Source organism: Spermophilus citellus, assembly GCF_964194105.1.
Source record: "Spermophilus citellus genome assembly, chromosome: 18".
NCBI lineage: Eukaryota > Metazoa > Chordata > Mammalia > Rodentia > Sciuridae > Spermophilus > Spermophilus citellus.
In genome coordinates, this window is record NC_138200.1 from 65,839,530 (window position 1) to 65,866,326 (window position 26,797).

Genomic DNA, 26,797 nt, shown 5'->3' on the forward strand with positions numbered 1-26,797 from the left:
CCGGGCCCTCTGTTCGGGGCTGCCCGCGCTCCCTGCCTCCAGTCAGCCAGTTTGTGTTTGAAGACAACCTACGGGGCAAGGAGACACCCTGCCTGCGCCCAGGCCCCAGGAGAGGCCCACAAAGGACACGGCCTTTCCAGGGACCGGCCTGAGGGAGCACAACAGCCCCGGTGACAACAAACAGCTGAGCCCTGCGGGAGCAGAGAAGAGCCCGACGTCCCAGGAGCCGGCAGCCCTGGGGCCCTGCGCGGAGCAGCTGCCGGGGTGGCGGAGGATGTGGGCACCCGCTGCCCTGCAGCTCGACCTCCGCTTCCCGAAACAAAAGCAGAGCCTCGGGAAACTCCAGCCAAAAAGAGCAACTCAGCAAAAAGAGGAGCCGCTGAGCTTCTCTGCTTCTGTGAGAGAGGCACAGAGAGGCCACGGGAGCAGATTCAGGGCCTCATTTGCTGGGCCTCCCGTGCCCGCCGCGGCACCCTGCAGGCGCTCAGAGTGCTGTGGGATAAAGCAGCCAGGGCTCCTGCCCCGAGGGTCACTTAATTAGAATCCCTGGAATCCTAACCACAAGAGAAACAGTCCAGGATGGTCAGTTCTGTACAGTCAAGGTGGCGGAGGAGCAGGGCAAGAGTCAGGGTTTTAAGGGATGAATAGGAGTTCACCAGGCCCCAAAATGGAGAGACTCTTGTCACAGCCACTATCTTCCTTTAACCCCTCCACCAACTCCATGAAAATTCACATTCTTTGTTCCTAAGTGAGAACACAGAGATTCCAGAGATAGGATTACTCAAACAAGGGTCCTGAGGCCACAGGTCAGTCAATGGAGCTAAAATATCAAAAAGGTTAAACAGTGAGCCACCGTGTTCAATTTCCAGTTTTAAAATGTCTCACTTTTACAAAAGATCAAAACTTGTCGGCCTGAAATCAGACGTCAAAGGTTTGTTCTACAGGACTTCTCAGAGCCTTGAACTTGCCGATAAAACTCGAGCCTGTGAGACACAGTTCCTGCAGCGCACGCCCTTGGCCTTGGAAGGGTTTTCTTGGTGCAGGAGCGCGGTGGGGACTGGCGCTGAGATGACGCTGCTGGACTGTGCTGGGGCAAGACAGTCTGGGTCCTGGCACTGGGACTGGAGTTCCTTACTCCACCTCCCGGGCCTCGAGTTCCTCACCTGCAAGACGGGAAGATGGAGCCTGCCTTGCACAGGACGAGCGACAAGTAGGCGGAAAGGCTCTGAGTGGAGGCCACAGGACATGATAAGCCACTGTTGCTAATGTTATCGCCACTCTGGGACACGGGAGGCCTGGAGGGGAGGCTGGGTCATCTGGCCACAGGTGAGTGGGAGGATCCTGGACAAAGCCCGTCCTGCGCAGGATCAGAAGCAGCAGAGCAGACCCTGGCCTGCAGCTCGCGCCCCGGCCCCACGGCCGGGCCCTCCTGCTGTCCCTGCCGCCTGCACCCGATCTCACCCAGGGAGACTGGGCTCAGGAATGAGCATGTGTTCAAAATAAATAAAAGGCGCCCGTGCCAGGCCGGCTGGCCAGACAGGCACGATCACTGCGAGCAGGCGGCTCAGCTCTCACGGCCCGGCAGGCAGCGGGCAGGCCCCACCAGTGGCCACCGCATGGTCCCAGGGTCCGGCAGCCCCAGAACAATGGGGCGGGAGTGTTGTCCTGGGCACCACTGGGCCCTTGTTTGCAGCGGATGGCACTGGAAGCAGCCATGCATGCTGCCAGCCAGCCGTTCCCAGGACTCGCGCCCAGCATCCCTGGCCGGCCCAGCTCTCCCACGGACTCTGCTCCGGTGGCCTTGGGGAGCTGCCTGGCTCGGTCCCGTCTTCCCGGCTGTAGGTGTGTCTCAGCCAGCGGCCTGGGTGGGACTCTGGAATTCTAATCGGGCCCCAGCTCTGCCGAGTGTCCAGTGTCGCCTGGGTCTGGGGAGGTCCTACCACTGCTCTGGGCCTTGGTTTCCCAGGTGCTGATGTCACTGTGTGGTGGCCACAGAGGGAGGAGGGCCTGCCTGGAGTCGGCACTGCTGGGTGGGGCAGGGCCAGGCCCTTCCTGTGTCGCTGAGGCAAGACACTGGGCAGTATGGGTGACCAATAGGACACCCAGCCCGGGGCTCAACACACGCAGCCACCTCTCCTGCGGAAACGGCCCGGGTGCAGAATCACCTCCTGCCCAGCCCCCTCCCCATGGGGTCTAAACAGGAAAACCCAGAATAAGAGCTGCTGCTCCAGGTGTTCAGTCCCGTCCAGAGCACTGACCCCCATCTGCCTGTTTAACCCCGACTGTGACCCCAAGAGGCAGCTACCATCTCACTCCTGCTTCCCACTAAGTGACTGAGGCTCAGAGAGGGCAAGCCACGTGTCTGAGGCCACACTGTAAGTGATGAGGCCCAAACATGAACCCAGGCCATGGGGCTTGAATTTCTCCCCGGGGCCACTGCGCCACACTGCCTCTCTGCCACCGCGAAGCCAGGTTCCGTTAGAGGGAAAGTGCCTCTGAAAACAAATCAGCACGTTTGAGAAAAGAAAATCACTTGGAATGATTCAGAGTAGACCCAAGCACAGCAAGTCGACCCATTCGGCTCCTCAATTTACCAATGGGGACCCGAGGCGTGGGCAGGAGGGACAACCACAGCCAGACAGGCAGTGGCCCAGAGACCTGCCCTCGACTCCAGCAACCCCGACCAGGGCCAAGCTTTGCACACAGCACAGCGGTGTGTCGTCAGGCTTTGCTGCAGTTAAGGTTCGTCACCATCTGGCGCCACAGGGGAGAGACCCACCCCAGACCCGGATCCATCCGGAAGGACCCTCAGAGAGCATCCGAGTCCCTGTGAAATAAGCAGAGGGGCGTGTGACACCAGCCAGTCCCGGCACAAGTTTACTAAGTGTGGAAAGAACCACTACAGCCACCCAGGGTCCCCTTGATGACTGGAGCATAAAAGGGGAAGCCTGCTACAGCTCCTCCTTGAGACAGGGCCTGGCTCTGGTGCCCAGGTTGGCCTTGGACTTTCCACCCTCCTCCGGGCAGCTGGGTTCCAGGCACAGCCCCGGAGCCTCGCCTCAGATAACTGACATTTGAAAATGCGGAACTGAGACATGCAGTGACAGTGGCCACTGCTGTAGTTCAGGGCAGCCTCCTGGCTGCTCTGAGCTATCACCCCTGCCTGGGCGGTCACCCTGCCTCTCCTGCTGCCTGCATCCCTGTGAACAGCAGGATCACACGGGGCTGCCTATCACGAACCCCTCTCCCAGCCCCACAGGTGGCACGTGACACCAGCTGGGCCAATGGGGTCCTCTTAAGGCACTGACTGGCGCTCAGGGAGGAGCCCCCATCCTGCCCTGGAAGGGCGGCCACTGCGGGATGGTTCTCTGCTAGGCCCAGCCTGCTGGTCAAACCCAGAGGAAACCTGACCTAAGGGAAGACAGGAAACACGGGGCCCCTGGCACACCCCCCGCCGAGCCCTGCCCCCCCGGGCAGGTCCCCACCAGAGACTCCAGCCCCGGGATCAACCTGGGTCGCTGGCCACTTCACCAAGGGACAGGAGTCCGGGTTCAGCGGAGGCTCCGCAGAGGCTCAGGGAGCACGGGGTTTCTTCGCTGGGGATGGAAAGGGCCGGGTCCTGCAGGGCCCAGGGCCAGTGTGAACCAGAAGGCTGATCAGTGAAACGACTGAGCACGTCCTCTGTCCCAGGCAGGGGGCCCCGACAACCACGGTGGGCACAGGGACCCACTCCAGAGTCCCTCCTGGGACCGCGTTCTGAACCACCCACAGGAGGGAGAAAGTGCTGTGTGTCCTAAAGCGCTGGTCAAAACTAAGAATTGGAAACGACCCAGAGCCAAGAGAGGGGAGCCAGCCTCCAGTACCTCACAGCCCACTCGGGCAGTGAGGCAGCCGGCTACCAGAAAAACGTGGGTTACGCAGACCACACAGCCACGTGACTGATGGGTTCTGTTACCTAAGAGAGGCTGCAGACTCGTGGTGACCTGCAGGCTGTCACAGCAGGGATGCAGGTGCACAGGGCAGGGGAGCTGGCGGGGAGAGCACAGTGCACAACGGAGGCAACGGGAATGTGCTGCTGCTGCTGCTTTCCTTTTTTTCTAAATCAAAGTTTAATTTTGGAAGAGCTCTACGTCGATGTGCAGAAAAGTTGCAAACCACAGTATAGACTCACTGAAGGAGGAAAGGAGTCCTTGGCTCAAGTTTCAAGGGATCCTCCTGCACCTGAGAGCCTCTGGGAAGCAGTGCTCTTGCCCTCCTGTCCATGCCTTGGGTCACCTTCTTGGAACCCAGCTCCCTTTCTCAGGCTGCCCCACACCCTCACTCCAAGGAGAGACCCTGGGGGCTCCAACAGTGTCCGTTTTCTTTAATGGACAGGATGAAACAGACTTAAGACACAGAACCTGACAAAGAGAGCTCTCAGGGCTCAGGCACAGGCCAAGGGTGCACCACCTCGCCCCCTTCCTCAGCCCAACAGGCCGTCCCAGCTGCCCAGGCCCCGGGGTGTGCAGCAGGCACCACCTCTGTCGTTCTAGACACCAGACCACAACTCCGGCTCTCCCTCGTAAGGCCAGCAGGTGCCCACTGCCCAGAGAGGACAGCTCATGGCCACCGCTGGGTGTCATCCACAATGTGACCAGGTGGTGGCTGCCATGTTGGTAGCCCTTCTCTGTGAGCTGGCTGATGTTTCTGTGTCGTGAAGGCTGGGATGGCATATCAGGGACCGCCCCCTCGGCCTCCTGAATCAGCCCAGTAACAGCAGAGGCGGAGACTGTGCCAGGTCCGTCCTCGTCTGATCCAGGAACCCACCCGCACTCCCTGTCCTTGTGAGGTGCCACCCGCTGGCCCCAAGGAACCCAGGACAGTTACCTGGACCACCTCCTTCACCAGCGTCTTGTCTGTGCCCGTCTTGGCGCGCTGCAGCCCGCTGACATTCTCGCCGATCCACGTGATGAGGGCGAACTTGGACCTCTTGCTCAGGGCGTCCCCGGTGGTGAAGCGCACAAAGGCGAACAGCCGGACATCATCTGCGCCAACGGCAAAGAGAACGGTGCCGGGTTAGACGCCAGACAGGGCCGGGGCATGGGTGCCGGGTTAGACGCCAGACAGGGCCGGGAGCAGCGGGGGAGCAGGAGCAGATGGAGGCCTGCAGCGGAGGCGGAGGCAGAGGGGACCTTACCACTGGCCTGGGCCAGCACCCTCCTCTAACCCCACCACCCACTTCACACATCAGTGTGGGTTCATGGTGGGGAGGGAGGTGCACAGCAGTCACGTGACACCCCCGCGGTCACTCGGGCTGCAATCTCCACAACCTCCTCAGGGTCAAGGTCAAATTATGGATCTGATTTGGGGAACAGAAATTCACCCGCACTTCTTCCCTCAACCTTTAAGGTCCCCGCTAGAACAGGGAAGACCCTGCGGAGTCAGGAAGCCAGCTGCACCGGCTGCAGTGGGGCAGGAGAGCCTTGGCCTGGGCCTGGGCCAGGCCTGGGTCCCCTGGGGATGCTCAGCTAGACAAGCAGGGCCTGGCGGCTCCTGAGCTTCTCCGCTGGGTGTCACGCTGGTCACATACTCCTTCTTATTAAATGACCCGGGGGTGTCCCGTTGGTCTGCATTAGGTCCTGACCCAATGAGCCACACTCCTCTCATTAGAGTCGCTCCAAAACCCCTTCCACCATCCACTGCGCTAAGTCCCCCATCCACTGCCAAAATGTCACTCCATGTTCTCAAGTGTTTGAAGAGGGCATGTGCGGGCACATGTGTGTGTGTGGGGGGGGGGGCATCTCTGTGCCAGGGCCATCCTGTGTCCTGCAGCATCCCTGGATCCACCCACTAGTCCCCAGGAGCACCCCTCCCCCCACTGTGACCACCCAAATGCCTGATGTGCCCTGGAGGCAGAAGCATCCCTGGCTGGGAGCCTCTGGACTAGACTTGCATGTCCCTGAATCCTTGGGACCCTCGGGCTTCCCCCACAATGGGCTTCCCTGAGGAGCCGCACACCTTGCTCAGCTCAGTCCAGCCTGCCGCAGCTGCCCACCTGCCGGGGGCCGAGATCCTCCCCACAGCTCCTCACTGGAGGGTGTCGCATGTGCAGGGCTGCTGGTTTGGGGTCACCTGTCCTGTGTCAGCCACTTGAGGTGGCTGTAGGACTTCTCAGGGATCGACCGCACTGTCAAGGATTAGAATCCCTGGGAGACGGGCCTTAACCCGGATCAGTGGGTCTGTGCAGAGAGGCTCCCAGGCCGCTGGTGCCTCCGCTGGTCCAAGCCTCGGGCCTGGAGGGGCTGCCTCTGTCTGGTTTTTAATCACGCCGTTCTTCTTGGAGTCTTTGTGGGCCTTCCTGCTGAGTCCCACCCCAGTACACGAGTCACCTCCAAGACCCCAGCCAGCAGCCTCCGGGCAAAGGAGGCGCCCAGCGCCTCAAGGAGGACCCCCCTCACCGACTTGCTAACGCAAGGGACCGTGACCACCCCTCAGGCTGGGACAGCCCCGTGGCTTACAGAACAGCCTGACACATCATCTCATCGGGTGTCACCACACACCCACGTCACCCTTGGACAGGTAACACCAGAGCCCAGGGGCCACGTGAGGTGTTCGAGGAAGCCCAGGGCCTGGACGTCCTGGGTCCCAAAGCCCCTCCCTCGCCTCTCTCAGACCCTCCAGGTCTATCCTGGCAGCACCAGGCCTCAGCCATCAACTGTCACCCTGTTCTTGGTGGAGAACCATGAGAGTCGTCCAGTGAAACCCCGAGTCCCAGGGGATCCAGCGCGCCCCGGCATAAGACAGACACACGAGAAGTAAGTCACAGCCCTGCCCCCAAGGGCACTGGGAACCTTCCAGAACCACAGGCTGATGTCATGTAAATGATCGGAGGGACCTGGCTTACCGCGTGACTGTGGGGGCTTATCTGACAATGGCCGGTGGACAAAGCTGCTGACGGGCACATTTTTGAGCAGCTAGAGTCACACAGTTCTTGCCATCGTCACCGCTCAGCTCCACTGGGACAGGCGGCCGGGGCATCCCTGGGCCTGTCTCCCTCCACCCTGCAGGGGCTTCACCGCCCATCGGGACCGCCCCGGGAAGCCAGGGGAAGAGCCACCACCCCTTGTTTTCCCTGAATAGACAGCAGCCTGGTCACTGCGCTGGGAAGGGGGGGTCACTCTCCAGCACCGGTGTGAACAGAGAAATGTGGGACGGCAGCCAAAAAGCACAGCTGAACTTCCGTGTGTGTGTGCACACGCGTGGACAAAACTGGTCAGGAGGTTCGGCCCTGGCTGTCTGTTGGTCCCAGGGCCGAGTGATGAGCCACCAGACAGCCCTTCCCTGGAGCACTGGTCAAGTCTAAAACAGAGGTTCCTGAGGGGGATACACCAAAAATTCCATGGGAAAAAGTGAACTCTCAGGGGCACCAGACCTACAGACTCAGAAACCGGGGATGGGGACTGGAAATCATGTGGGAACAAGCCCCCAGGGTGACCCCGATGCCACCAAAGCTGGAGAGCCCCTGAGTTAGAGAAGGAGGAAGAGGAGGAAGGGGAGGATGGGAAGGGCCAGCAGTGAGAACCACCCTTCAGGGCTGGTGGGGGAGGAGCCAGGACCAGGGGACAAGGAGCTGCCCAGGGTGCAGCCCCTCCCCCACCCCTTCCCCTGGGAGGGAGTGAGCGGGCAGGGGCTCCGGGGTCAGCCTCTCAACACCATGGCCCACGGAACCAGCAGACACAGCGGCTCCTGAGGGTGGCTCCTGAGCATGACACCTTTGAGGGCCACGGGACCATCCGCCCACTGACTCCCACACCCAAGACCTACAGGAGACAGAGCTGCTGTGCAGGGTTCCCTGCGTCCTGTGCCTCTCGCCCACCTACCTGACGAGAAGCCACCCTGCAGGGTTGGCAGGAAGGGCTCCGTAGGCATCTGGACCCTCAGCTGGTCTACGAAGCCTCAGCCGGGGCCAACAAGGGGTCACCTTGGTGACACGCCCCCTGGGCCACCCCGACCCCACCAGGTTTACAGCACCCAGGACATGACAAGGGAAGGCCAGGAAGCAAAGGAGAGCAGGCCAGGCAGGACCCAGCTGAGCCCGGCAAGAAAAGGGAACAGGAGAAGGGGGAGGACCACCAAGGAGGGGAGGGAGGGTGGGGAGGACCACCAAGGAGGGGAGGGAGGGTGGGGAGGACCACCAAGGAGGGGAGGGAGGGTGGGGAGGACCACCAAGGAGGGGAGGGAGGGTGGGGAGGACCACCCAGGAGGGGAGGGAGGGTGGGGAGGACCACCAAGGAGGGGAGGGAGGGTGCGGAGGTCAGGGTTCCTGGAACTCCAGAGCCAACTGTCAGGATGCGCTACACAAAATTCCCCCAAGACAACCACCAAGCTCCCGAGGACCCCCAGCCCCCAAACTAGTCGTCGCAGAAGTGGTGAACTTCCGGCCAGTCCCACTCAGCACTTGCATCCAGTCCACTTGACCATGGGCCCTGTCTCCTTGCAAAAGAGATTCTAGTCTCTGCTGCTGTCCCCACAGCCAGTCCTATCAGAGGGACGCAATCCTGAGACTGAGAACCTGCCGTGCACAACTTTCTCAGGCTTTTGCAAATGCTTTGAATGATTTTCCTCATTCCGCACAGAGCACACACCAGGCGGAAAATAATTCGAAATAAGCAAAAGCAGGGGTCCCACCGCCTGAGTACCCCACAAACTTTGGCTCGAGTCTTTTTTTATCTTTTTAGTTACTCTTTTTGTGATGTCCCTTTCCCTGCTCTGCCCGGTTTGCGGTGGTGGACACCCAGTAGACACCTTACAAATTTTCTGGGGCCCACAGAAAGAAAAGAGAGAGTAGTTTCATAATTTCCACCCACCACTGAGCTTCAGAGCAAGACAAAGGAAAGAGGAAGGGCCCAGGAGGAAATTGCTCCAGAGCAGACGAGATTGCAGCCGGCTCCCGAGCTGACCTTGCTCTTGCAACCTCTAAGAGTCTGCAAACAAGCTCAGGAAAGGGAAGGCACATGCACCACAAAGCCTGCCTCTGTCCACCCAGCTCTCCCCGCAGCGAGCAGGAAAGAAAATGGGAAGAATTCTGACTTCCTGCCACCAGGGCAAGGCGGCGGCTGGACAGTGGTCATGCAGTGGCCGGCTCCCAGACGGCTGCCCAGGGGGCTGTGGGGCAAGGGCACTGCCCTGCAAAGGAGAAGGGGAAGAGGCCCTCCCCCCAGAGGAAGCAGGGCTGGGTGGGCACCGGTCCGGCTCCCTGGGGTGGACGCACATGAGCCAAAAGGCCTCCGATTGCCCCTCTCCCTGTTCAGTCCCTTAGTTTCCCCAATGGATAAAATCCAGAATGAAACAGAACACACCCTCCAAGTGTTGAGAGATTGAAAAATGTAAAAAATAAAGAAAACCCACTGGTGAAGAGAGAGAAGCTCTGTTTTCACCCAGGTCTGCTCCTTGCAGAGGTGAAGGGAGACTGTTCCCGCCCTCTGTCCTGCACGTGCATACGTGGTCACCCCTGGGCTGCGCCTTGGCGCCCTGTTCCTGCAGCCCGCCACTGTGTCCTGCCACCCCAGCAGCAGCCTTGCCAGTGACCCCCACTAACTGAGTTCTCATTACACGCCCATGACCCAGCTTTGCAAGTCTGACAGAGAGCACGAGGAGGGGGGTGCAGGAGAGCCAGAGGACAGGAAGGCAGGCCTCCAGCAAGACCCGGGGGAGCCGGCTGATCTGGATACCCAGATTACACCGGAACTGCAGGCTTCCCCCACGGCTGGCTCGTAGAAAACGATTAGCTCTTACTTCCTAATATGGAAGTCAGCGTGTTCTACGACTCCAGCTTCTCACTAAGGCACACAGGGGCTCAAACCCCTCCCTGGGGACTCTGAGTACGACATCGAAACATCCACAGCGAGATGCTCAGGGCCACCCGCACGGGAGTCGGGGTGACTGCGGGGGCGACTGTGGTTTTGGTGTCAGCGAATTTTGGTGTCAAACACTTACTGACAACCTGTGACCCGGGGACTTTGCCTAATAAGACAATCCCCACTCTCAGGAAGCAGAGGAGCAGGCCAAAAAACGCCGCAAGGGAACACAGAGATGCTAAGGCTGGGACCGTGGTCACCGGGCACTGCGGGGATGGCCAAGACAGCAGGAAACCAGCTGCCCGGGCCCAGGGGGTGGCTCTGAGGGCACGGGCCCGCAGGCCAAGGGCCAAGCGGCTCCTGTTGCTGCAGGTGGGCGTGGGGAGGATGGATAGAACCCAGGCCAGCCGGCTTCCGCAGGCAGGCTGGGGCGGCCCCACCAGCTCTGCCTCTCGTTCTGACCTGCCACGGGCCAGCGGGCACACTCAGGTAGGACAGGGATCTCGCTCCCCGCACCTCCTGGGCTCCCAGACATGCCCACCCCGCACAGGCTCAGTTAGCAGTTCTGAGTCAACAGACAGCCCTCGCACAGCGTCTCTGGCTTCTCTGGGGCTTTCCAGGCCCAGTTCCCGGCTCCATTTCAGTTCAGTGGGAGGCGACGTTTCATCAGAACCAAACCGTTCCCCTCCTGGAGGTTGTAAGTGTGACTTCCACCCCCAGGAGCAGGGGCAAACAGGCTGCAGAAATGGCCCAGTGTGGATAGAGCAAATGACAGGCCTTCCCAGACTGCCTCTTAACAGAAGGCAGGCCAGGCCGGGTAGCACAACTAGCGGAGCAAGGCCCGCACGATTGTCCCTCAGGCACAGCCGCTCCCAGCCTGAAGAGCGTGAAGCCAGGAGCCCAGTGCAGGTCCAGCTCCTCCTCTCTCCGGCTGTGCAAAATGGCCCAGTGGCATCCCTCTCTGATGCCCAATTCTCTAGGCAAGGGCAGGTCTCTCCACCTCTGCCTCGGAGCCCCGCATAGTGGGGACAGAATATGCCAAGGGCTTTCCTCCCCTGGTGTCCACGACACACTGGCCCTGGAGCTGGCCGCCCCAGCACGCACATTCCCAGGTGACTCATCTGGCTCTTACGATCCCCACATCCACTAACGCACACGGACGTCTGCACGGGAACCTCCACTCTCCTCGAGGTTCTGCAGCTACGCAACGAGGTATCTATTCGCTAGGTGAGGCCCAGACGTCAACCCAGGGTGCGAGCAGCAGGAGCTGCGTCTCCATCCTCATCCTAGGGGGACACGCAGGGGCTGAAAGGCAACGCCAGTTGACAGAGTAAAGCCCTCGGGATGGGCCTGGGACACAGCATGCCTTGAAAGTGGTTAGACAGGAAGAGGAACAGGAGAAGGACAAGGAGACCAGCCAGATGGAGGCCTCTGTGGTGGGGCCAGTGGAGGCAGCGGGAGGCAGAGTGGGTGCAGAGAGGGACGACTGCGGCCCAAGGCTGGTGAGTGGCCATGGGGAAGGCAGGTCTGGGAAGAGGCAGAGCCTCCCCTGGGCGTCAGCCACCAGGGGGTGTAGAACAAAGGCCAGAGGAAGAGGAGACCCAGCCCCTCATCGAGGGCCACGGCCCCACACTGGGCCCTGCTCCGAGTCGTCTTCTGGCCCCTCAGTCACCCTTCGCCTTGTTTCCGTTACAGATGTGAAACTGAGGTGCCTTCCACACGCCATGAACCTTGCCCTCGCCGGGCCGGGACTCAGTGGGTTCTGGTACCTCCACGAGGTCACACTCTGTGATGCACTCACCAATCCCTGCCTGGATGGAGCTCACGGTGTCCCTGGCTGTGGCCAGAGGGTCTCCGGTGCACACACTTGTTGGAAAATGCGTGGAGACAGCCCAGAGGGGGCGGCATCCCTGGGGTGGTGCAGGGCGGCCAGGTTTGGCCAAACCTAGAACAGACCGGGCAGCGCCCCAGGTCAGGCCATGAGAGCCCCGTGGTAAGCACAGGCCCCCCTCTGTCCCCTGCTGGGAGGACCCAGAGGGTCTGGGACTACGGGGCCAACCAGGGGTCCCCCCAGGGCTGCCCAGCCTGAAGCCAGGTTCCTTCCCCGCTCCCCAGAAGCCCCAGTGCCCTGGCCTGCCCCGGGCAGCGGCTTCTTTTATTTGCCATTCAGGAATAATAAGCCCCATTTTATGAGCAGGGTGCAATTACAGCCAGAAAAGGGGAGACCCTGACTTCCAGGTCAGCTCAGATGACAAGGGGCTCCCTGCAGGCCCGAGTGGTGCAGTCAGAAGTCAAGCCCAGGAACGGCAGGACGTTGAACAGCAGCACTGCCCCAGGACCTCGCGGGTCTTCCACTTCACCAAGGGCCAGACACTGACACCAAAAAAAAAAAAAAACAGTGAAAAAGTGCCACAGTCACCCCACCAGGGGCGCAGGCACAAGGCCTGTCCCTCAGGGTTCAAGGAGAGAGCCTCATGCTCTGGCTCTCGTGGGCTGCGTCTGCAGGTGTCTGCAACAGCAGCGTCAGGAGCCCAGCTCTGTGCTGTCCAGAAAGTGCCTGCACATCCCTGAGCTCAGTGTCCTCGTCTCTGAAATGGGGGTGACAGCAGGGCCTCCCACTGGCCTAGGTGTAGGTTGAATGAAACCGAGAGTAGACGTGTGGGGTGGGCAAGTGACATCCACGTCCCCTGGAGCTGTGAACGTGACCTCACTAGCAGAAGGCGCTTTGCGGATGTGGTTGAGTCAAGGATCTTGAGATGGGGAGACCGTCCTGGATTATCTGTGGGCCCAGGGTCATCACGAGGTCCTCAAGTGAGGAAGAGGGAGGCAGACAGTCAGGACCTGGAGGTGGCATCGAGAGGACGGGCAGCCACTGGCCAGGCCAAGGCACAGGTGACCTCTGGGAACCGGCAAAGTCCCTGAGCAGATCCTGCCCTGGGGCCTCCAGAGGAGCTGGCCAAGCCCAGACCAGAGAGATTCCTGGCCTCCAGAACCGCGAGGTGGTCGCTCTGTGTCGTTTCAGGTCACTAGGCTTGGGGTACGTGTCACAGCAGAGTAGGACCCGATGCGAAGGCCTCAGCTGGATCCTGGCACGGGGAGGCTGGCGGGGCCGCCCTGTGATCCCTGGCAGGTTAATTACGTACGGGGGAGGAAGCCACACCGCACACAAGGCCAAACAAGAACAAGTGCCCGGGGGAAGGGAGATGGCCGCACTCAGTGCGGAACTGAGAACGGGATCTGTGGCAGGTCGCTTTCAAGCTGCACCGATGACATGAAACTTTAAATGGCAAGAAAAACCCCGGCTTTCAGAAGCAGGCCTCTGGGGCCCCGCTGCTGCCCAGCTGCAGAGCTGGACGGGGAGGCTAAACGCATAAAATTAAGCAGAAAGAAGAACAGCGAAACCGGGCTCTCGGGGAGACCTGGGCCAGGCCCAAGGCAGCCACGAGGCTCACGCTGCAGTCACTGCACAGGAACAGGATGCCGGGCCTTCTGGCGCGACCCAGCTCTCAAACACTTCGGGGACTGTCACTCCTTATCTCTTGTGCAGACTGCAGGGCTGTTCCAGGTGCAGAAGAACAAAACAGCCCAGGTTCCAGCCCAGAGAGCCCAGGCCCCCGGGCGCCAGCGTGCACCTGTGACCTCGGTGCTGCAGGGTGCTGCAAGTGGACCCCCTCTGACCCTGGGCCCCTGGGCACAGCCCTCCCCTGGCTTCAGAGCAGCTGGGCACACAAGGCCTCGGCCTCGGTGGGCTCTCTGCCCTGCTGTGGGCCTGTCTCTGAAACCTTGGCAGCTGCTGACCCCACAGACACACCTGGAGCCGCGCAGACCTGCAGCCCCTGAGGGAGCCCCTGGGCCAGTGAGGGACATGAGTGGATGGCCGGGGTACCATCCTCCTGTGGGTCCTCCCAGGCACACACACCCTACCCCACCCCCAGTTGCCAACTTACACAGGGCTCTCCCTGCACCCTTCCTCCTGCTTTTGGGTTCACCTCCCAAATGCCCCACTGACACCCAAGTCCTGGCCTTGGATTCAGCTGTGGGGGCCCCCTACCTAAAGCCAATGAAGGTGAGAAGGGCAGGACAGGTGGGCAGAGGGTGGCCAGGGTTCGGGAAGAGCCTTTCTGCCAGAGCTGTCTACAGGGACCCTGAGGCACGAGGCTGGAAGACTAGCCCCAGGTCCCACAGCTCACCTGTAGTCCCACCGAGAGTGGACCTGGGCAGTACGGGTCTCTTCCTGAGACACAGACATAGGATGGCATGCCAGCACTTGCTGGGAGAGCCCCTTGCCAGGCTACAGCCCCTGACTCAGGCCCCTCAAAGGGACAACAAACACATCCCTGGGGGAAGGAACCTGGGAGCTCGCTAACCAAGAGGTCAGGGACTCTCCACCAAGGACACCCCCTCCAGGAGGCCCAGGTTCCCCGCAGCACCTCCCCACGGAGGGAGGAACACGCACAGCAAAGGCACATGCGGTCAACACCATGAAGGTACAGAGGGCTTCAGTGCAGTGGGGAGGGTGGCACGGTGGCCACCTCTCACCCCAGTGGCCACCTATCACCCCAGCAGCTGAGGCAGGAAGACCACAAGGTCCAGGGCCGCCTGAGTAACTTAGCAAGACTCCAAAATTTACCGAAAAAAAAAAAAAAAAAACCTGTAAAGAGCCGAGGATGTAGCTCAGAGGCGGCGCAGGGCCGGGTCCATGCCCAGCACTGCACACGCACAAAGATGAGGGCTTCTGAGCAGGGGACCTTTACCCTGGGCCTTGACAGGTAGAAGCCCTCGGGGAAAGGGTGGTGGAGGAAGCCCTCAGGCAGAGAGGGGACCCCAGCAGAAGACAGGAAGGGGGAGAGGAGGGCGGCTCAGAACAGCAGGCCAGGTCTGGGTGCAAAGTCCGCCTTCCCCTAACTGCAGTCTCCAGCAAGGGCTTGGGCTCTCCAGGGACACAGGGTCCCCTCAGTGAGGTGGAGAGAACGCCTGCTCCCCGTGTCCGGGCCTCGTTATTCCCTTACAGATGGGGAACCCCATCAGCACAGGCAACGCACCCACGCGGTGCCTGGATCTGGGCACCGTGAGGTCAGAGCTGTGTGTGCTGGGGACACACATGGGAGGGCCAGCTGGCCAGTGCCGGCACCCCGCGTCGTGTCTAAGCACTTGGACCCAAGGGGGTAAGCCACAGAATGCTTCTGGGGGCTGGGCACACACTGGAGTGAAGCTCTGAGAGCCACCTCTGGCCTGGACTCCCGTTCACGGGCCGAGACGGGGCTGGGCAGCGGGGGATGCTCAGGGCAGAAGTCCTGGAAGAGACACCATGGTCAAGGGTGGAGCCCAGGAAACAGAGGCTGCAGACTTTCAGCCCAGGGAGGGGAAGGAGAACCGACAGGAGGAAGTGAGAGGAGAGGCAAGAAAGGAGAACTGAGCAGTCGCCACAGGGGCAGGGTGGGGGCGGCATCTCCTCAGCAGACCACGGTCACCCACAGGGGCCGGAGGGAGGAAAGTGGAAGAAAGACAAAGAGCCGCTGGACTTGGCCATGAGAAGATGGCCACAGCTGGGCACGGGGCGCCATGCTCCAGGGGCCCCAGGACACGGCAGGTAGAGAGGGGCGGGCAGGTGGAGGGGTGGCGGTGGGGCCTCTGCGGCACCTGTGAAGTCCACACAACACCTTCCCGCGACGCCTGAGAAGCTTCCAGAAACGAAGACTCAATTCAGCTCATCTTTATGGGACTCCTTTTCTGGCAAGGAACACTGTACTTATCAGAAGAGGGACACCTACCAACCACGTCACAGGAGACGTGGCCACAAACACAGACCAGGAGCGGTCAAAAAGCCCCCACAGTCTGTGACACAACGAGATTGCGCCGCGGGGCTCAGCGCATCCCGGAGACAGGTGAGTGGGGAAGAGGACAGAGACCAAATCCTGCCCCAAACCGCAAAGGCCAGGACCCAGCATCCCTTCATGGCTCCATTTAATGATGATAATCCAACCTCACTTCTGGACCGAAGCAGGGGCTCAGTGAGCACGTGCCAACAGAGACCATGAAGGGCCTGCGCTCCACAATGTCCCAAGCACTGCCACAGACTCCCAGCGCCCTTAGGCCCTGAGCCAACTCTCTCCTCCCTTTTCACCTAAATTCCTGAAATCCACATGCTCAGAGGGAAAAAAATATTCAAGTGTGAGGCCACACAACAGAGATCGCCACCTGTATACGCGTTGTACTGCGTTGTACTGTACAAAGTGTGTCCTTCACGTTCCTGGCCCTTCTAGGCTGTCCTCAGGGTCCACCCCACCACTCTGGGGCCTTCTCATCCAGATAGGGCTGACCCCACCTCCAAGGGACGTCACCCAGGCCTGTGCTCATATACATGGTGTCCCTCCTCCCAGGCCACAGAGAGCAGGGCATGGGGCTGGGGGCACAGTGCAAGAGCAAGCCCTTCCCACGGCCATGCCAGGTGGCGGCTAGGCAGCCTCTCTCGACATGCCTCCTATCACAGGGGACTCACCCCTTGTCTGAGGTCTTCCGATCCAATTTGTGACTGTTCATCCCCAGATCCTCTTAAAATCTGTGCCTGACATTTCTGCTGTTTGACTCCTGACCACACAGGGCCAGGGTGGAGGTGGCACGCCAAGGAAGTTCACGATTTCCAACAACAGCCCCTCAAGTACCTGAGGACAGTACTCACGTCTCCCCGAGGCCTCCCTCCTCCAGCTGAAATACCCCCAGCTTCCTCCGCCAGTGCTCACACGAGGGGTTTCTAATTCCTTGCTCCTCCAGGATCCCCCCCTCTCTGAGTCTATGCCCAGCTGTCTCACCTGGAAACTATGGGCGGGGCTCTTTTAGATGGAAATAACAGAGAACCGACCCGAGCTGGATGATTTAAAATAAAAATAATCATTGGCTGATGAAAGTGAACAGTCTACTTCAGGTAGAGTTCAGAAAGAGCTTCAGGTGTGGCTGAATCCAGGGGTGTCACCATGTCATCTGGTCTCCGTCTGCAACCTTTGGCTCTATGTGTCCTGAGTTGCCAGTTTCTCTATACAGATGGGCCCTGTAAGCTCCAAGCCTTCATTATTCTCACCAGTTTATATCCCAGAGAAAGACAAAATCCTGTACAAAGTCCCAGGACCAAACATGATCCCCTGGCCTTGAATCACTTGAGCCCAACCTTGAACTACAGTTAGCAGAGGTGTGGCTTGCTGATTGGTCAGGTCTAGGTCACATGCTCCCCAAGGAGAGGAGCAGCCTCAGCCCTCTGGAATGACTTTGGCTGAGCAGGATAGCTTTGACATGAAGGAAGGCTCCCCCCTCCCCCACCAAAGGACAGGATGCTGCGTGAACAAAACTCTCAATCCCTCCACCCCCGCAAGTGATGCTCTGGGCTGAATGAACACTCCTGGCTGAACAGAGCATCTTGGGAATATCACCTGCACCCAGATATCATCCAGCCACCACAGGACACCTACCCAGATGGAGCTTCACTGATGACAAGACCCACGATGGATGAACCTTTTCCAGGGATCCCCCTTCCTCCAGCTCACTCCAGCCCACCCACTGATGATGCCACGTTCACTCAAAGCCACATTTATGGAGCCTTTGAGCCAGGAGGAGCTCCACAAGCTTCCTCCCTATGACAGAGGCAGAAACAGAAGCAGGAGACCCGGCCAAGGTCACCCAGCACAGCCAAGCTATAGTTCCAGGACGACACTTTGGCTCCTTCACTGGTGCTCTTCACCAACCAGCTCCAAAATCTACACCAGAAAACTGGACTCCTTCCCAGGTGCCTGGCTTCTTTCCAAAATAAAACTGCTTGCAACAAAGGCTTCCGGGGTCCCTCATCAGAGGACTGGTTAAACAATGTTGCACTGATCAGAGAACGTTTTGTAGCCTTTGTAGAGGGCTCCAAGGAAGAGCACAGGAAGACAGGAGGGTTAACAGGGGAGGGAAACTGGCCCAGACCCTAGGTCCATGATCCTGTTTTGTAACAGAAAATGCATGTAGAAAAATATATCAAGACTATAGATAAAAATGGGACCCACAGTTCCCTCAGCTTCCTGAGGACATTTCTTCTGGGCTCCTGTCTATACCCTGGGGGCCTAGAGGGATCCCCCTCCCAGCAGCCACTGATGCACACTGAATGGATCCTGGAGCAAGGGAACAAGCCCGCAAATACCTGAGTGGCAAAACCGTAGCTGGGCCGATCTTGGTGTTGTTCTCTTCTTTGTGTGCAGTTTTCACCCTGAGCATTCTACAGGGACATGCACTAGACAGTGCGGAGACAGAGCCCGAGCCTCACCTCGCCACCAGGCATGACCTGGGAGCCCTTCCCAGGACAGTCTGACAGAGCCCACGTCCAGCCAGCCCAGCTCAGCCCACACCTGGCCCTGCCCTCACCCCCTGCCTGCTGACAGCAGGAACCCCCAGCCCCACCCAGCACCTCCTCGCCTCCCTGCTTCTGGGTTCCGCTGACCCTGTGCTCTACTCCACATCACTGAAAGTCCACAAATACGATCACAACCACAGTAGGTGACACTTGTGGAGTGGACCTGCTGCCTCGATCCTCCTGCTGAACCCCAGTGCTGAAGGTAAACAAGTCACCTGCTCCAGGGTACCGGGTGCAGCGGAACCATCACCACCCGCAAACTGCTCCCCCAGAGCCTGCACAGCCCCAGGCTGAGGGTCCAAGTTTGTCCATGTGGGGCCAAAGGCCCATGGCATGCCAGCCTCCTGTGCACTGAGGGGGGCACTGGCCAAAACCCTCAGGATGGAAAGCACAACGCATCACAGCACCACAGAGTAAAATACTTCTAGGAAGCAGCAGTAAGGACAACTGACACATGGCACAGGACAGTTAGAAGTCCCCCTCAGGGTCCCCATTTCACTCACAAACCCTGAGGCACAGGGAAGGATGCACCTGCCCAAGGCCACACAGCAAGGGAGAGGCAGAGCCAACCTGGGTCGGCATTGGACATAAAAAAGGTGTGGCCTCCACAAGGGGGTGGGGCTAAATCCATGGGCTGGGAGGGCAGAGGAGTTCCACCCAGAGGAGCCCCCCTGATCCAAGGCAGCCAGGCTGGGGTCCGGAGCCCAGGTGCAAGTGCACAGGGCGGGTGCCGCGCTGTGGGCAGGAGGTGCTGCTGGGGACGGGGCAGAAGGCTGGAGGGCAGAAGGGGGTCTCGGGGTCTAGGACCGAGTGAGTTGACAGGGATGTGCTGTCGGGAGATTCACTCCAGCGATGGGGGGATGGGGTGGAGGAGCTGCAAGTCCCGGAAGGTCAAGGGTTCAGAGCTGCAAGGAAAGAGGAAGAAGGGGGAGGGCCGGCCCAGGCGCCTGCTGGGGTTTGCCTGCTCTTGCCTTTGAAGCCACCGCCCACTGTCCCCTGGTTTGGGTGAGGCTGCTCCTCCCAGGGGTGGGCTTATGATGCAAGTGGCCACTTGCTGTCCCAGGGAGTGGGTTGGGATGCCACGACCTCAGCCAGGCCAAGGACAGGCCCTCCGGAACCCTGAACTCAGGCAAGGGCTCGCTAATGCTCCACCACAATGGCTCTGCCCGAGGGGCGGAGGCTGGAGCAGCTGGTGGCCATCTGTGTCACCACTCGAGGAGAACCCACCCCAGTGGCCCCCAGGAAGGGGGACAAAGAAAGAGGACTGCAGGGATGGAGGAGGCAGGCTCACCAAGGCGGCCTGTGCCCGGCAGCTCCCAGCGCTAAAGCTAGAGCTGGGCGTCCTGCCGCGCTCCTCTGCCAGGCTCCTACTGCCCTGGCAAGGCTTCCAGTGGCTCCCGGGCACTGGGCTGGGGCACAGAGCTATGGCAGAGGAGGTGAGAGCACAGAAGGAGGGGCCAGGCCAGCCCTGGACCAGGGTCAAGGCGGCAGGGCAAAAGGCCCCCAGTCCTGCTACAGGAAGAAACGGGAGGGTGAGGGCAGGGCGCTGGCTTCCAAGGCCAGAAAAGAGCCCGGGGAGGATACTTCTGGTGAAGGAGGGAGCCCGAGAGCCCCTGCCCAGTTCAAGCAGGGAGAAGCCAGGGAAGCTGCTTCTGAGCCTCCAGCCGCTGCACACCTGGGGAGAGGTGTTGGGAAACAGGAGCCTGTGCCAGGAGGGACGCTTCTTCTCAGGCCTGCCAGACACCTGGCAGGGATGTGGGGCTCCCCATGCATCACAAGGGAGCAAATGTGTCCTTCGTAAATCACAGTCTCTCAAGAGGTGAGAACCTAAGCCTCTTCCCTAAAGGCTAAGAGCATGGGTTCCAGAGCCAGCCCAGCCGGATTCAAGTCCAAACCCTGCCACTTTCTAGCTGTGTGATCTCAGTTCCTGCATCTGGAGAAGGAGAACTATGGTAGTACCGGCCACACAGAGCCAATCTGAGGCATAACCAAGATAAGGTAGTTAAGTGCAGTGGCTGGCATATAGCAAGGGCCAGGGAGGTTACCAGTTGGAGTTCTAAGTCCACAGTCAGTGGGTCATGAGGATGTGGCAGGAAGGAACGTGCTTTTTCAAGAGGAACAAAAGTAGACAGGACAACCAGGACTTGCCTATGTTGTGTCCAACAGATGGCTGGGGAGTGAGCAGACTCCAGCTGAAGCAGATGAGCCTTCAGATCCTGCAGCCCATTCACAAGGATCAACAAGCAGCAGGAAAAGCATTTTTAGCTCCCAGACAGACACTCCCCACTCCCATCCCTGCAGAGTGTGAGCAGAGGGCTCAGTAGAAAGCCACAGGCGGCTGGAGGAAGGAAGTGTCCTTGACCACTAGAGTAAGCCGGGTGCCCAGCGGCCAGGAGCAGCTGCGGGGGACCCACGGGCAGGATGAGGTGCTTTCTTCCTCTATCACCTTCTCCCTTTCAGTGGAGAAAACAGTATCCTCAGAGGCAGGACTCCGATGGCAGAGGGGACGGTGGGTGTGCAGCTGGAGGAAAGCCACTGGATTTAGGACGAGGCCAGCAAAACGCAGCCTCAGAGCAGGAAAGGCCAGAACAGTTGCTGACAGTGCACAGGGCAGAGGAAAAGGAGTTCGCCCTTAGTCCACTTTCGAAAGCATTCACCAAGGAGACAGGAGAGAGTCAAAGGCCTGCCTTGGTCCTGCTCCGCCCTCTCTCCAAGTGAGCACTTTGTGCTTCAGATATTTTAAGCAAATTATTTACAAAAGCAATGAATGAATGTCTAGAGACAACGCTCAAGGAGAAATTTTAGAAAACAGTACATTTAGTTACACCCACACACACACACACACACACACACACACACACACACTCTTAGTAAAGCCCTGTCCATAGTAGACACTTCATAAATACCCTTTGAATTGGAGTAAATGCAAAATATTTCAATTAGGAAAGTAGCTAAGGAAAGAAGAAGCCACATGATCCCTGGCACCATTTGCTACTTTCCTCTATTTCCCAAATGACCCTACAGTTTTGCAGAGGCACCATCCTGAGCATCTCACACACACTGACTCCATCTGGATGACAGTCCCATGACAGATAAGGAAACCCAGGTCCCCAGAGGTCACGTACCTGCCTAACCTACACAGCTAGGAAGTAGCAGCTCTGGGATTCAAACCCACACCCCGAGGTCCAGAGCTCATGTCCCAACCTCCAGGCCCTAACCAACCTCCAGGCTGTGCTGCCTTTGTCTGAAGCCTGTTTCCAACCTTAAGACCAATGACTGGGAGGGAATCACATCCCCCAGCTCCTTCAGGATCCTATTACCAGTGAGGCTGAGCCTCTCGCCTCTACTGAGGGGCTTGTGGCGAGCCACACCACCTATTCTTTGCTTTCCCGGTTCACACAGGGAGCACATGGCACCCACAAATCCTAAGTATACGATTTAATGATCGTTCACTTAAGTATACACCTGTGTAACCCCCTCCAGATCAAAATATAAAACATTTCCAGCTACCAGCACCTCCTCCATGCCACTCCCTGCCCCATTCAGTAGCTCTGCACCCTAAAGGTAATGGCTATTTGGATTCTTCCCACTGTGGGTTAGATTTACCTCTTCTAGAATTTTACATAAATGGAAGCAAATAGCATACATTCTTTCCAATGTGGCTTTATATTCTTCAAGTTAAGAAGCTCATACATAACCAGGACACATGGTTGTAGGAGAAAGGACAATGTAGCTTTCCTCTCTCGCGCATGAAACCCCAGGAAGGCTTCGAGTTTGGATCACTAACCCTACAAAGAGGATGGTGGGTTGGGTTGGACACTGGAGTCTGGAACTGTGTGAGCTGACCCTGGAAAACCAGTGAACCACAGGGGGCAAAGGAGCTGCTCCAGAGGAGAGGAGCTGCCTGGAGAGGGTGCTGCCGAGTCAGGATACCCAGCAGGTCACTCATACTGCTGCGGGGTCCAAAGAGGGAGAGGTTTTATGAGGCTTTAAAAAGCTCAGATCCGGTGCCTCCAACAGATCCCCAGAGGCGCCCAGGACCCCCACCTGCTCCTCCCAGTTGGGCCTTTGCGGATCCTCCCCCAGGAACTGACAATCTCCCCAAAGATCGCGAATCGCTTCCCTACCTGTGCACTGTTGGATGAAGTGCTGGTACTCGGCTCCCTGCTCCCCGGGGACGATGGTTGAGCCTTCATATTTAAAAGTCACCCTTTGGGTTGGGAGAAGAAAAAAACACACACATCAGCGCTGGCGGTTGCAGGGTGCAGCGCTTCCAGCAGGCCAATCTAAGAGATGCTCTGGCCAAGGGGCCAGCGCTGGCTTTCCACGCTGTCCTGGAATAAGGATGCAGAAGACAGCCAGGGATGACCCTTAATCCGTCCCGTTTGGAAAACGGTTCGACGCACCAGGCCCCTCGAGAGCTCGGGGAGCGGGGCTTGGAGATCAATGAAAAGTTCCTCACCAGATGACTGCCGAGTTGTCGTCGCGCACCAGATTATACGCCGCCCGGCAAGCCTCCTTGTCGATCTTGGTGGCCATCGCAGCGGGGCTGCAACCAGAACACTGCCCGGAGCGACCGAGCGCGCCCCGGGCCCGCTGCAGGGATCGGAGCGCGGCGGGAACGCGCCGAGGGCGGGCTGGAGGGATGCAGCGGCGACGGCGACAGCAGCGCAGCGCCTGCGAGCTCCGAGCACTGAGGCGGCTCGGACTGCCTACCGTGAGGGCGCTGGGAGCGCCGGCCGCGGTCGCCCCGCCCCTCCCTGGCTATTGGCCCCTCGGGCGGCGGCTCGCCCCGTCCCTTGTCTCCATTGGTCTTCCGGCCAAGGGGCGGGGCGCCTTCAGTCTTCAGCGGCCAATCCCAGCCACGGTGGGTGGCGCAACCCCGCGGCGGGGTGGAGCGGGGGCCTCTCGACGGCCGGTCCTCCCCCACCCGCTCTCCTCTCCCCTCCCGCGGCTCTTCCCCTCCCCTGCGCCACTCTCCTCCTTTCCTCCCAACCACTCCTCGAAGCTCCCTCTCCCTCGACTCCTTTTCCTCCCCGTTTCCGACTCCCAACCTCTCGGCCTCCCTCACCCTTCTCCCTCCTCCTGCCTTCTCTCTCCTCCTACTCCCCCCCCTCGCTCTCCCCTTCTTCCTCCCTTCCCTTCTCCTCCGCAGCCCCTCCTCGCTTATTCTCCGCCTTCCCCTCCTAGCTCATCCCACCCTACGCCCCCTCGGCCGCCCCTCACCTCCCTCCTCCCCAGCCCTCTCCTCCCTAGCTCTCTCCTCCCTCCCTCTCCCCACCCCCTGCCCCCAAGGCTGCAGGGCCTTAGAGCGCCCCCCCCCAACACCTCCAAGTGGATGACATAATGCCGCAAACCAGAGGAGACAGGCTGGCCGCTGCCCCCACCCCAGTGTTTGGTGCTGTGGATTCTGGGTGGGGAGGAATTGGAAAGAATTGAGCATTTTAAATAGGAGAAAGTGGGGGAGAAAGTGGACGGCTTCCAAAATGCTGGTGGGATCACTGTTGACTTTGTCTTCTGGTCATTTGCATTCATGACTTACCTCCCCCTGGGAGCAAGAGCTGACTCATCCTCTCTTGCTGTTCCTTCACGGACTCTTCATGCCCTCCTTCATCCAGCCCTTCCATGAAGTCCACTCACAGCCTGCAGGCAGGTAAAAGGCTGGACCTGGAGCCCAGGCTCTTGGACTGCTCTGGTGCTGCCACTTTCCCACTCTGGCCACTGGGCCAGCTTGAGACCTCTGAGCACCTTCATGGAACAGGGAAAAGAGCAGAACACTGTCACTGGTGAGTCTTAGGGTTAGGTGGAGTGACACAGGGAGAATATATATTATAATTCATTTAAAAATCATTGTTACTAAGTAATTAAAATAAATCCCAAACAGAAACCCAGAAGGTTAGGGACAACATGCAAATTAATATTGGAATTGTTAGGACTGGAGGTGTAGCCTAGGAGTGGATCACCTGCCTACCCAACACCATGAGAAGAGAGGGAGGGAGGGAGACAAAGCAGCAAAATGCTCACCACTATTGGTCTTTTATCATCTAGAGAGATCAACCTAAAAAAGGAAAATGAGCACCAGATGTGACCAGGCAGATCAAACAACTCTTAAACACATGAAAAGATACTCAGCTTCATCCCTGATAAGAGAAATAAAAAGTAAGCAAGACTGAGATACCTGGAAGATAATTCTAGGGCTGGGGGTGCAGCTCAGTGGAGAGTACTTGCCTTCTGGGGATTTGGCTCAGTTGGTAGAGTGCTTGCCTCACATGCACAAGGCCCTGGATTCAATCCCCAGCACCACAAAAAAAAAAAAAAAAGCTCAAAGCCCTTGCCTTCCATGTGTGAGGCCCTGAACTCCAGCCCCAGTTATAAAAATAATAATCAATCATACGAAGGTTGGCAAAAACCAAACTCTGGCTAGTCTCATTAGCAGGAGAGGCTGTGAAGACCCAGCCCTGGTGGACCCTGCTGGTAGGAGCGTGAGTTAACAAAACTCCACCCCCTCAAGCCTCCTCCTGTGGAGGCCATTTGGCAATATCTGGTACATCTTTAAATCTCTATGGCCTTGGGGGGTCAGGCTACCCAGTCTTGACTGGACACTGGGATCCCCAGGATGCTTTGGTCTCACGCTCAGAGCTTCTGACCATGGGTCTGAGCCACGCCCTGGGTGGTGGAACTTCTGAAAACCCCAAGGGTGATTCTCACGCACACTTGAAGCTGAGAGTCCTGCTGTAAATACCTTTGGGCGCATGTAAAATATATTCAAGGGCTGGAGTTGTGGCTCAGGGGGTAGTGTGCTCACCTAGCACGTCCGAAGCCCTGGATTTGATCCTCAGCACCGCATAAAAACAAAACAAATAAAAGTATTTGTGTCTAACTACAACTAAAAAATAAATATTTTAAAAAATATATACTCAAGGTTTTGTATTGGTTCCTTTCTAACAGCAGAAGGACAGGAATAGCCCAACTGCCCATCAGTGGTGGACGGGTGAGTGGATGGTGAGACTGGTGCGACACGAGGAGTATGCAGCTGTGAAAGAAAAACAAGGACCCTCTCCGTATGCCAATATGGAATGTTCCACAAGATCTGGCACATAAACCATGCCAGGTACAGAACAGCGTGTTCAGAACACTGCTACTTTGGGGTAAAATGGAGCACGGGTAAATAGACATTCGTACCTGTTGATATGTGCATTAAACCTTCTCAAAAAGCACTCAAGAGAACAATCACAATGGCACTTGCTGAGGAGGCAAAGCAAAAAGCCCACGGAGGGGGCAGAAATGTTACTATTTATCTTTTTATTTTATTTGGAACCTTGTGAATGCATTATCTATTAAGAATATTAAGTTGCCACCAAAAAGAAGGGGATGGCATCATGAATTTGACACCCCCTGTATCTGGGCAGGTCAGCTTCCCCGGAAGAGCACTGTGACCAGTGGACAACTGGGAAGTCTGCTCCTGCCCCACCGTCCCTTGTTCTTTCTACTCGTTGTTGTGGGCGCCCTCTACTGGACTCAAGATGTAACAGCATCAATTTTTTGTTTGGGAGGAATGGTCCTGGGGATGGAACCCAGGGGTGCTTTCCCACTGAGCTATATCCTCAGCCCTTTTTATTTTATTTTACTTTTTAAATTTTGAGGCAGGGTATTGCTTAGGGCCTCACTAAGTTGTCAATGCTGGCCTCAAACTCGTGATCCTCCTGCCTCAGCCTCTCAAGTCTCGCAGAAGCATTGACTTTAAAGGGAACCCTGCTTTGGAGCACCTTGCTGTCAATTTGCCCAGCTAAGGCAGAAGAGAAAGAGAAGAGAGAGAGAAGGAAGGAGGGAGGGGACAAGAGAGGGAGGGAGGAAGGAAGGAAGTCAGGAAAGAACCGCACACTAGCAATAAATACTGTGGCCGCGCGTGGTGGCGCTTGCCTGTAACCCCAGCTACTCGGGAGGCTGAGGCAGGAGGAGGATCACAAGTTCAAGTCCAGCCTCAACTTAGCAAGACCCTTTCAAAATTTAGAAAAGTTTTGAAGGTCTGGGGCAGAGCACTTCCTTACCATGCATGAGGCCCCATATTCAATCCCTAGTACCTCAAAAAGAGAGAATTAATAGGCAACACACTCATCTGTGGACTCAGTCCTTCATTTCTGTCTTCCTGGCACTGGGCCTGTGATGGTCCAGGACACCTCACAGGCTCACCCGCCTGTAGGGACAGGCATGTAAGTAAATGAACCCGCCACACAGGCTCTAAGAAAGATTTTCCTGGAAAAAGTGGTCCTCTCGGTTCTGCCTTCCTCGTGGGACAGTTCCTCTTCAGAGCAGCGTCCACACCCAAAGGGGGACCCTGATTCAGTTCCGTCTTGGCTGCTGTGCACAATAGCACCAAGCCTTCCAGTGGTTTACGAAAAGCAAAAGAGGTGGTCCTCTTAAAATGTGACCTACAAGAGCTGAGCGCATGCAAAGTTGAACCAGACAATTATTCCCCAACCTTCACACAGCTTATGGTCTAATGTGTGCTTCAGTGTGGACAGAAAAGTCAATTCTAACCTGCTGAGCAATAAGAGAAACAAAGGCCCAAGGAATAAAAAGTCCA

General features: G+C 58.1%; 1 protein-coding gene across 1 annotated transcript in view; it reads right to left on the bottom strand.

Moving 5' to 3' along the window:
• The window catches only part of COTL1 (coactosin like F-actin binding protein 1), a 33,942-nt gene extending 10,813 nt beyond the window's left edge, over positions 1-23,129 (bottom strand). The window contains exons 1-3 of the mRNA XM_081274868.1: positions 22,676-23,129; positions 22,341-22,423; positions 4,867-5,024 (exon numbers count right to left, since the gene is read on the bottom strand). Coding sequence (XP_081130994.1) covers positions 4,867-5,024; positions 22,341-22,423; positions 22,676-22,752 — 318 coding nt within the window. The 5' untranslated portion in view covers positions 22,753-23,129. The remainder of the gene's footprint in view (positions 1-4,866; positions 5,025-22,340; positions 22,424-22,675) is intronic.
• Between the last annotated feature and the right edge of the window lie 3,668 nt (positions 23,130-26,797).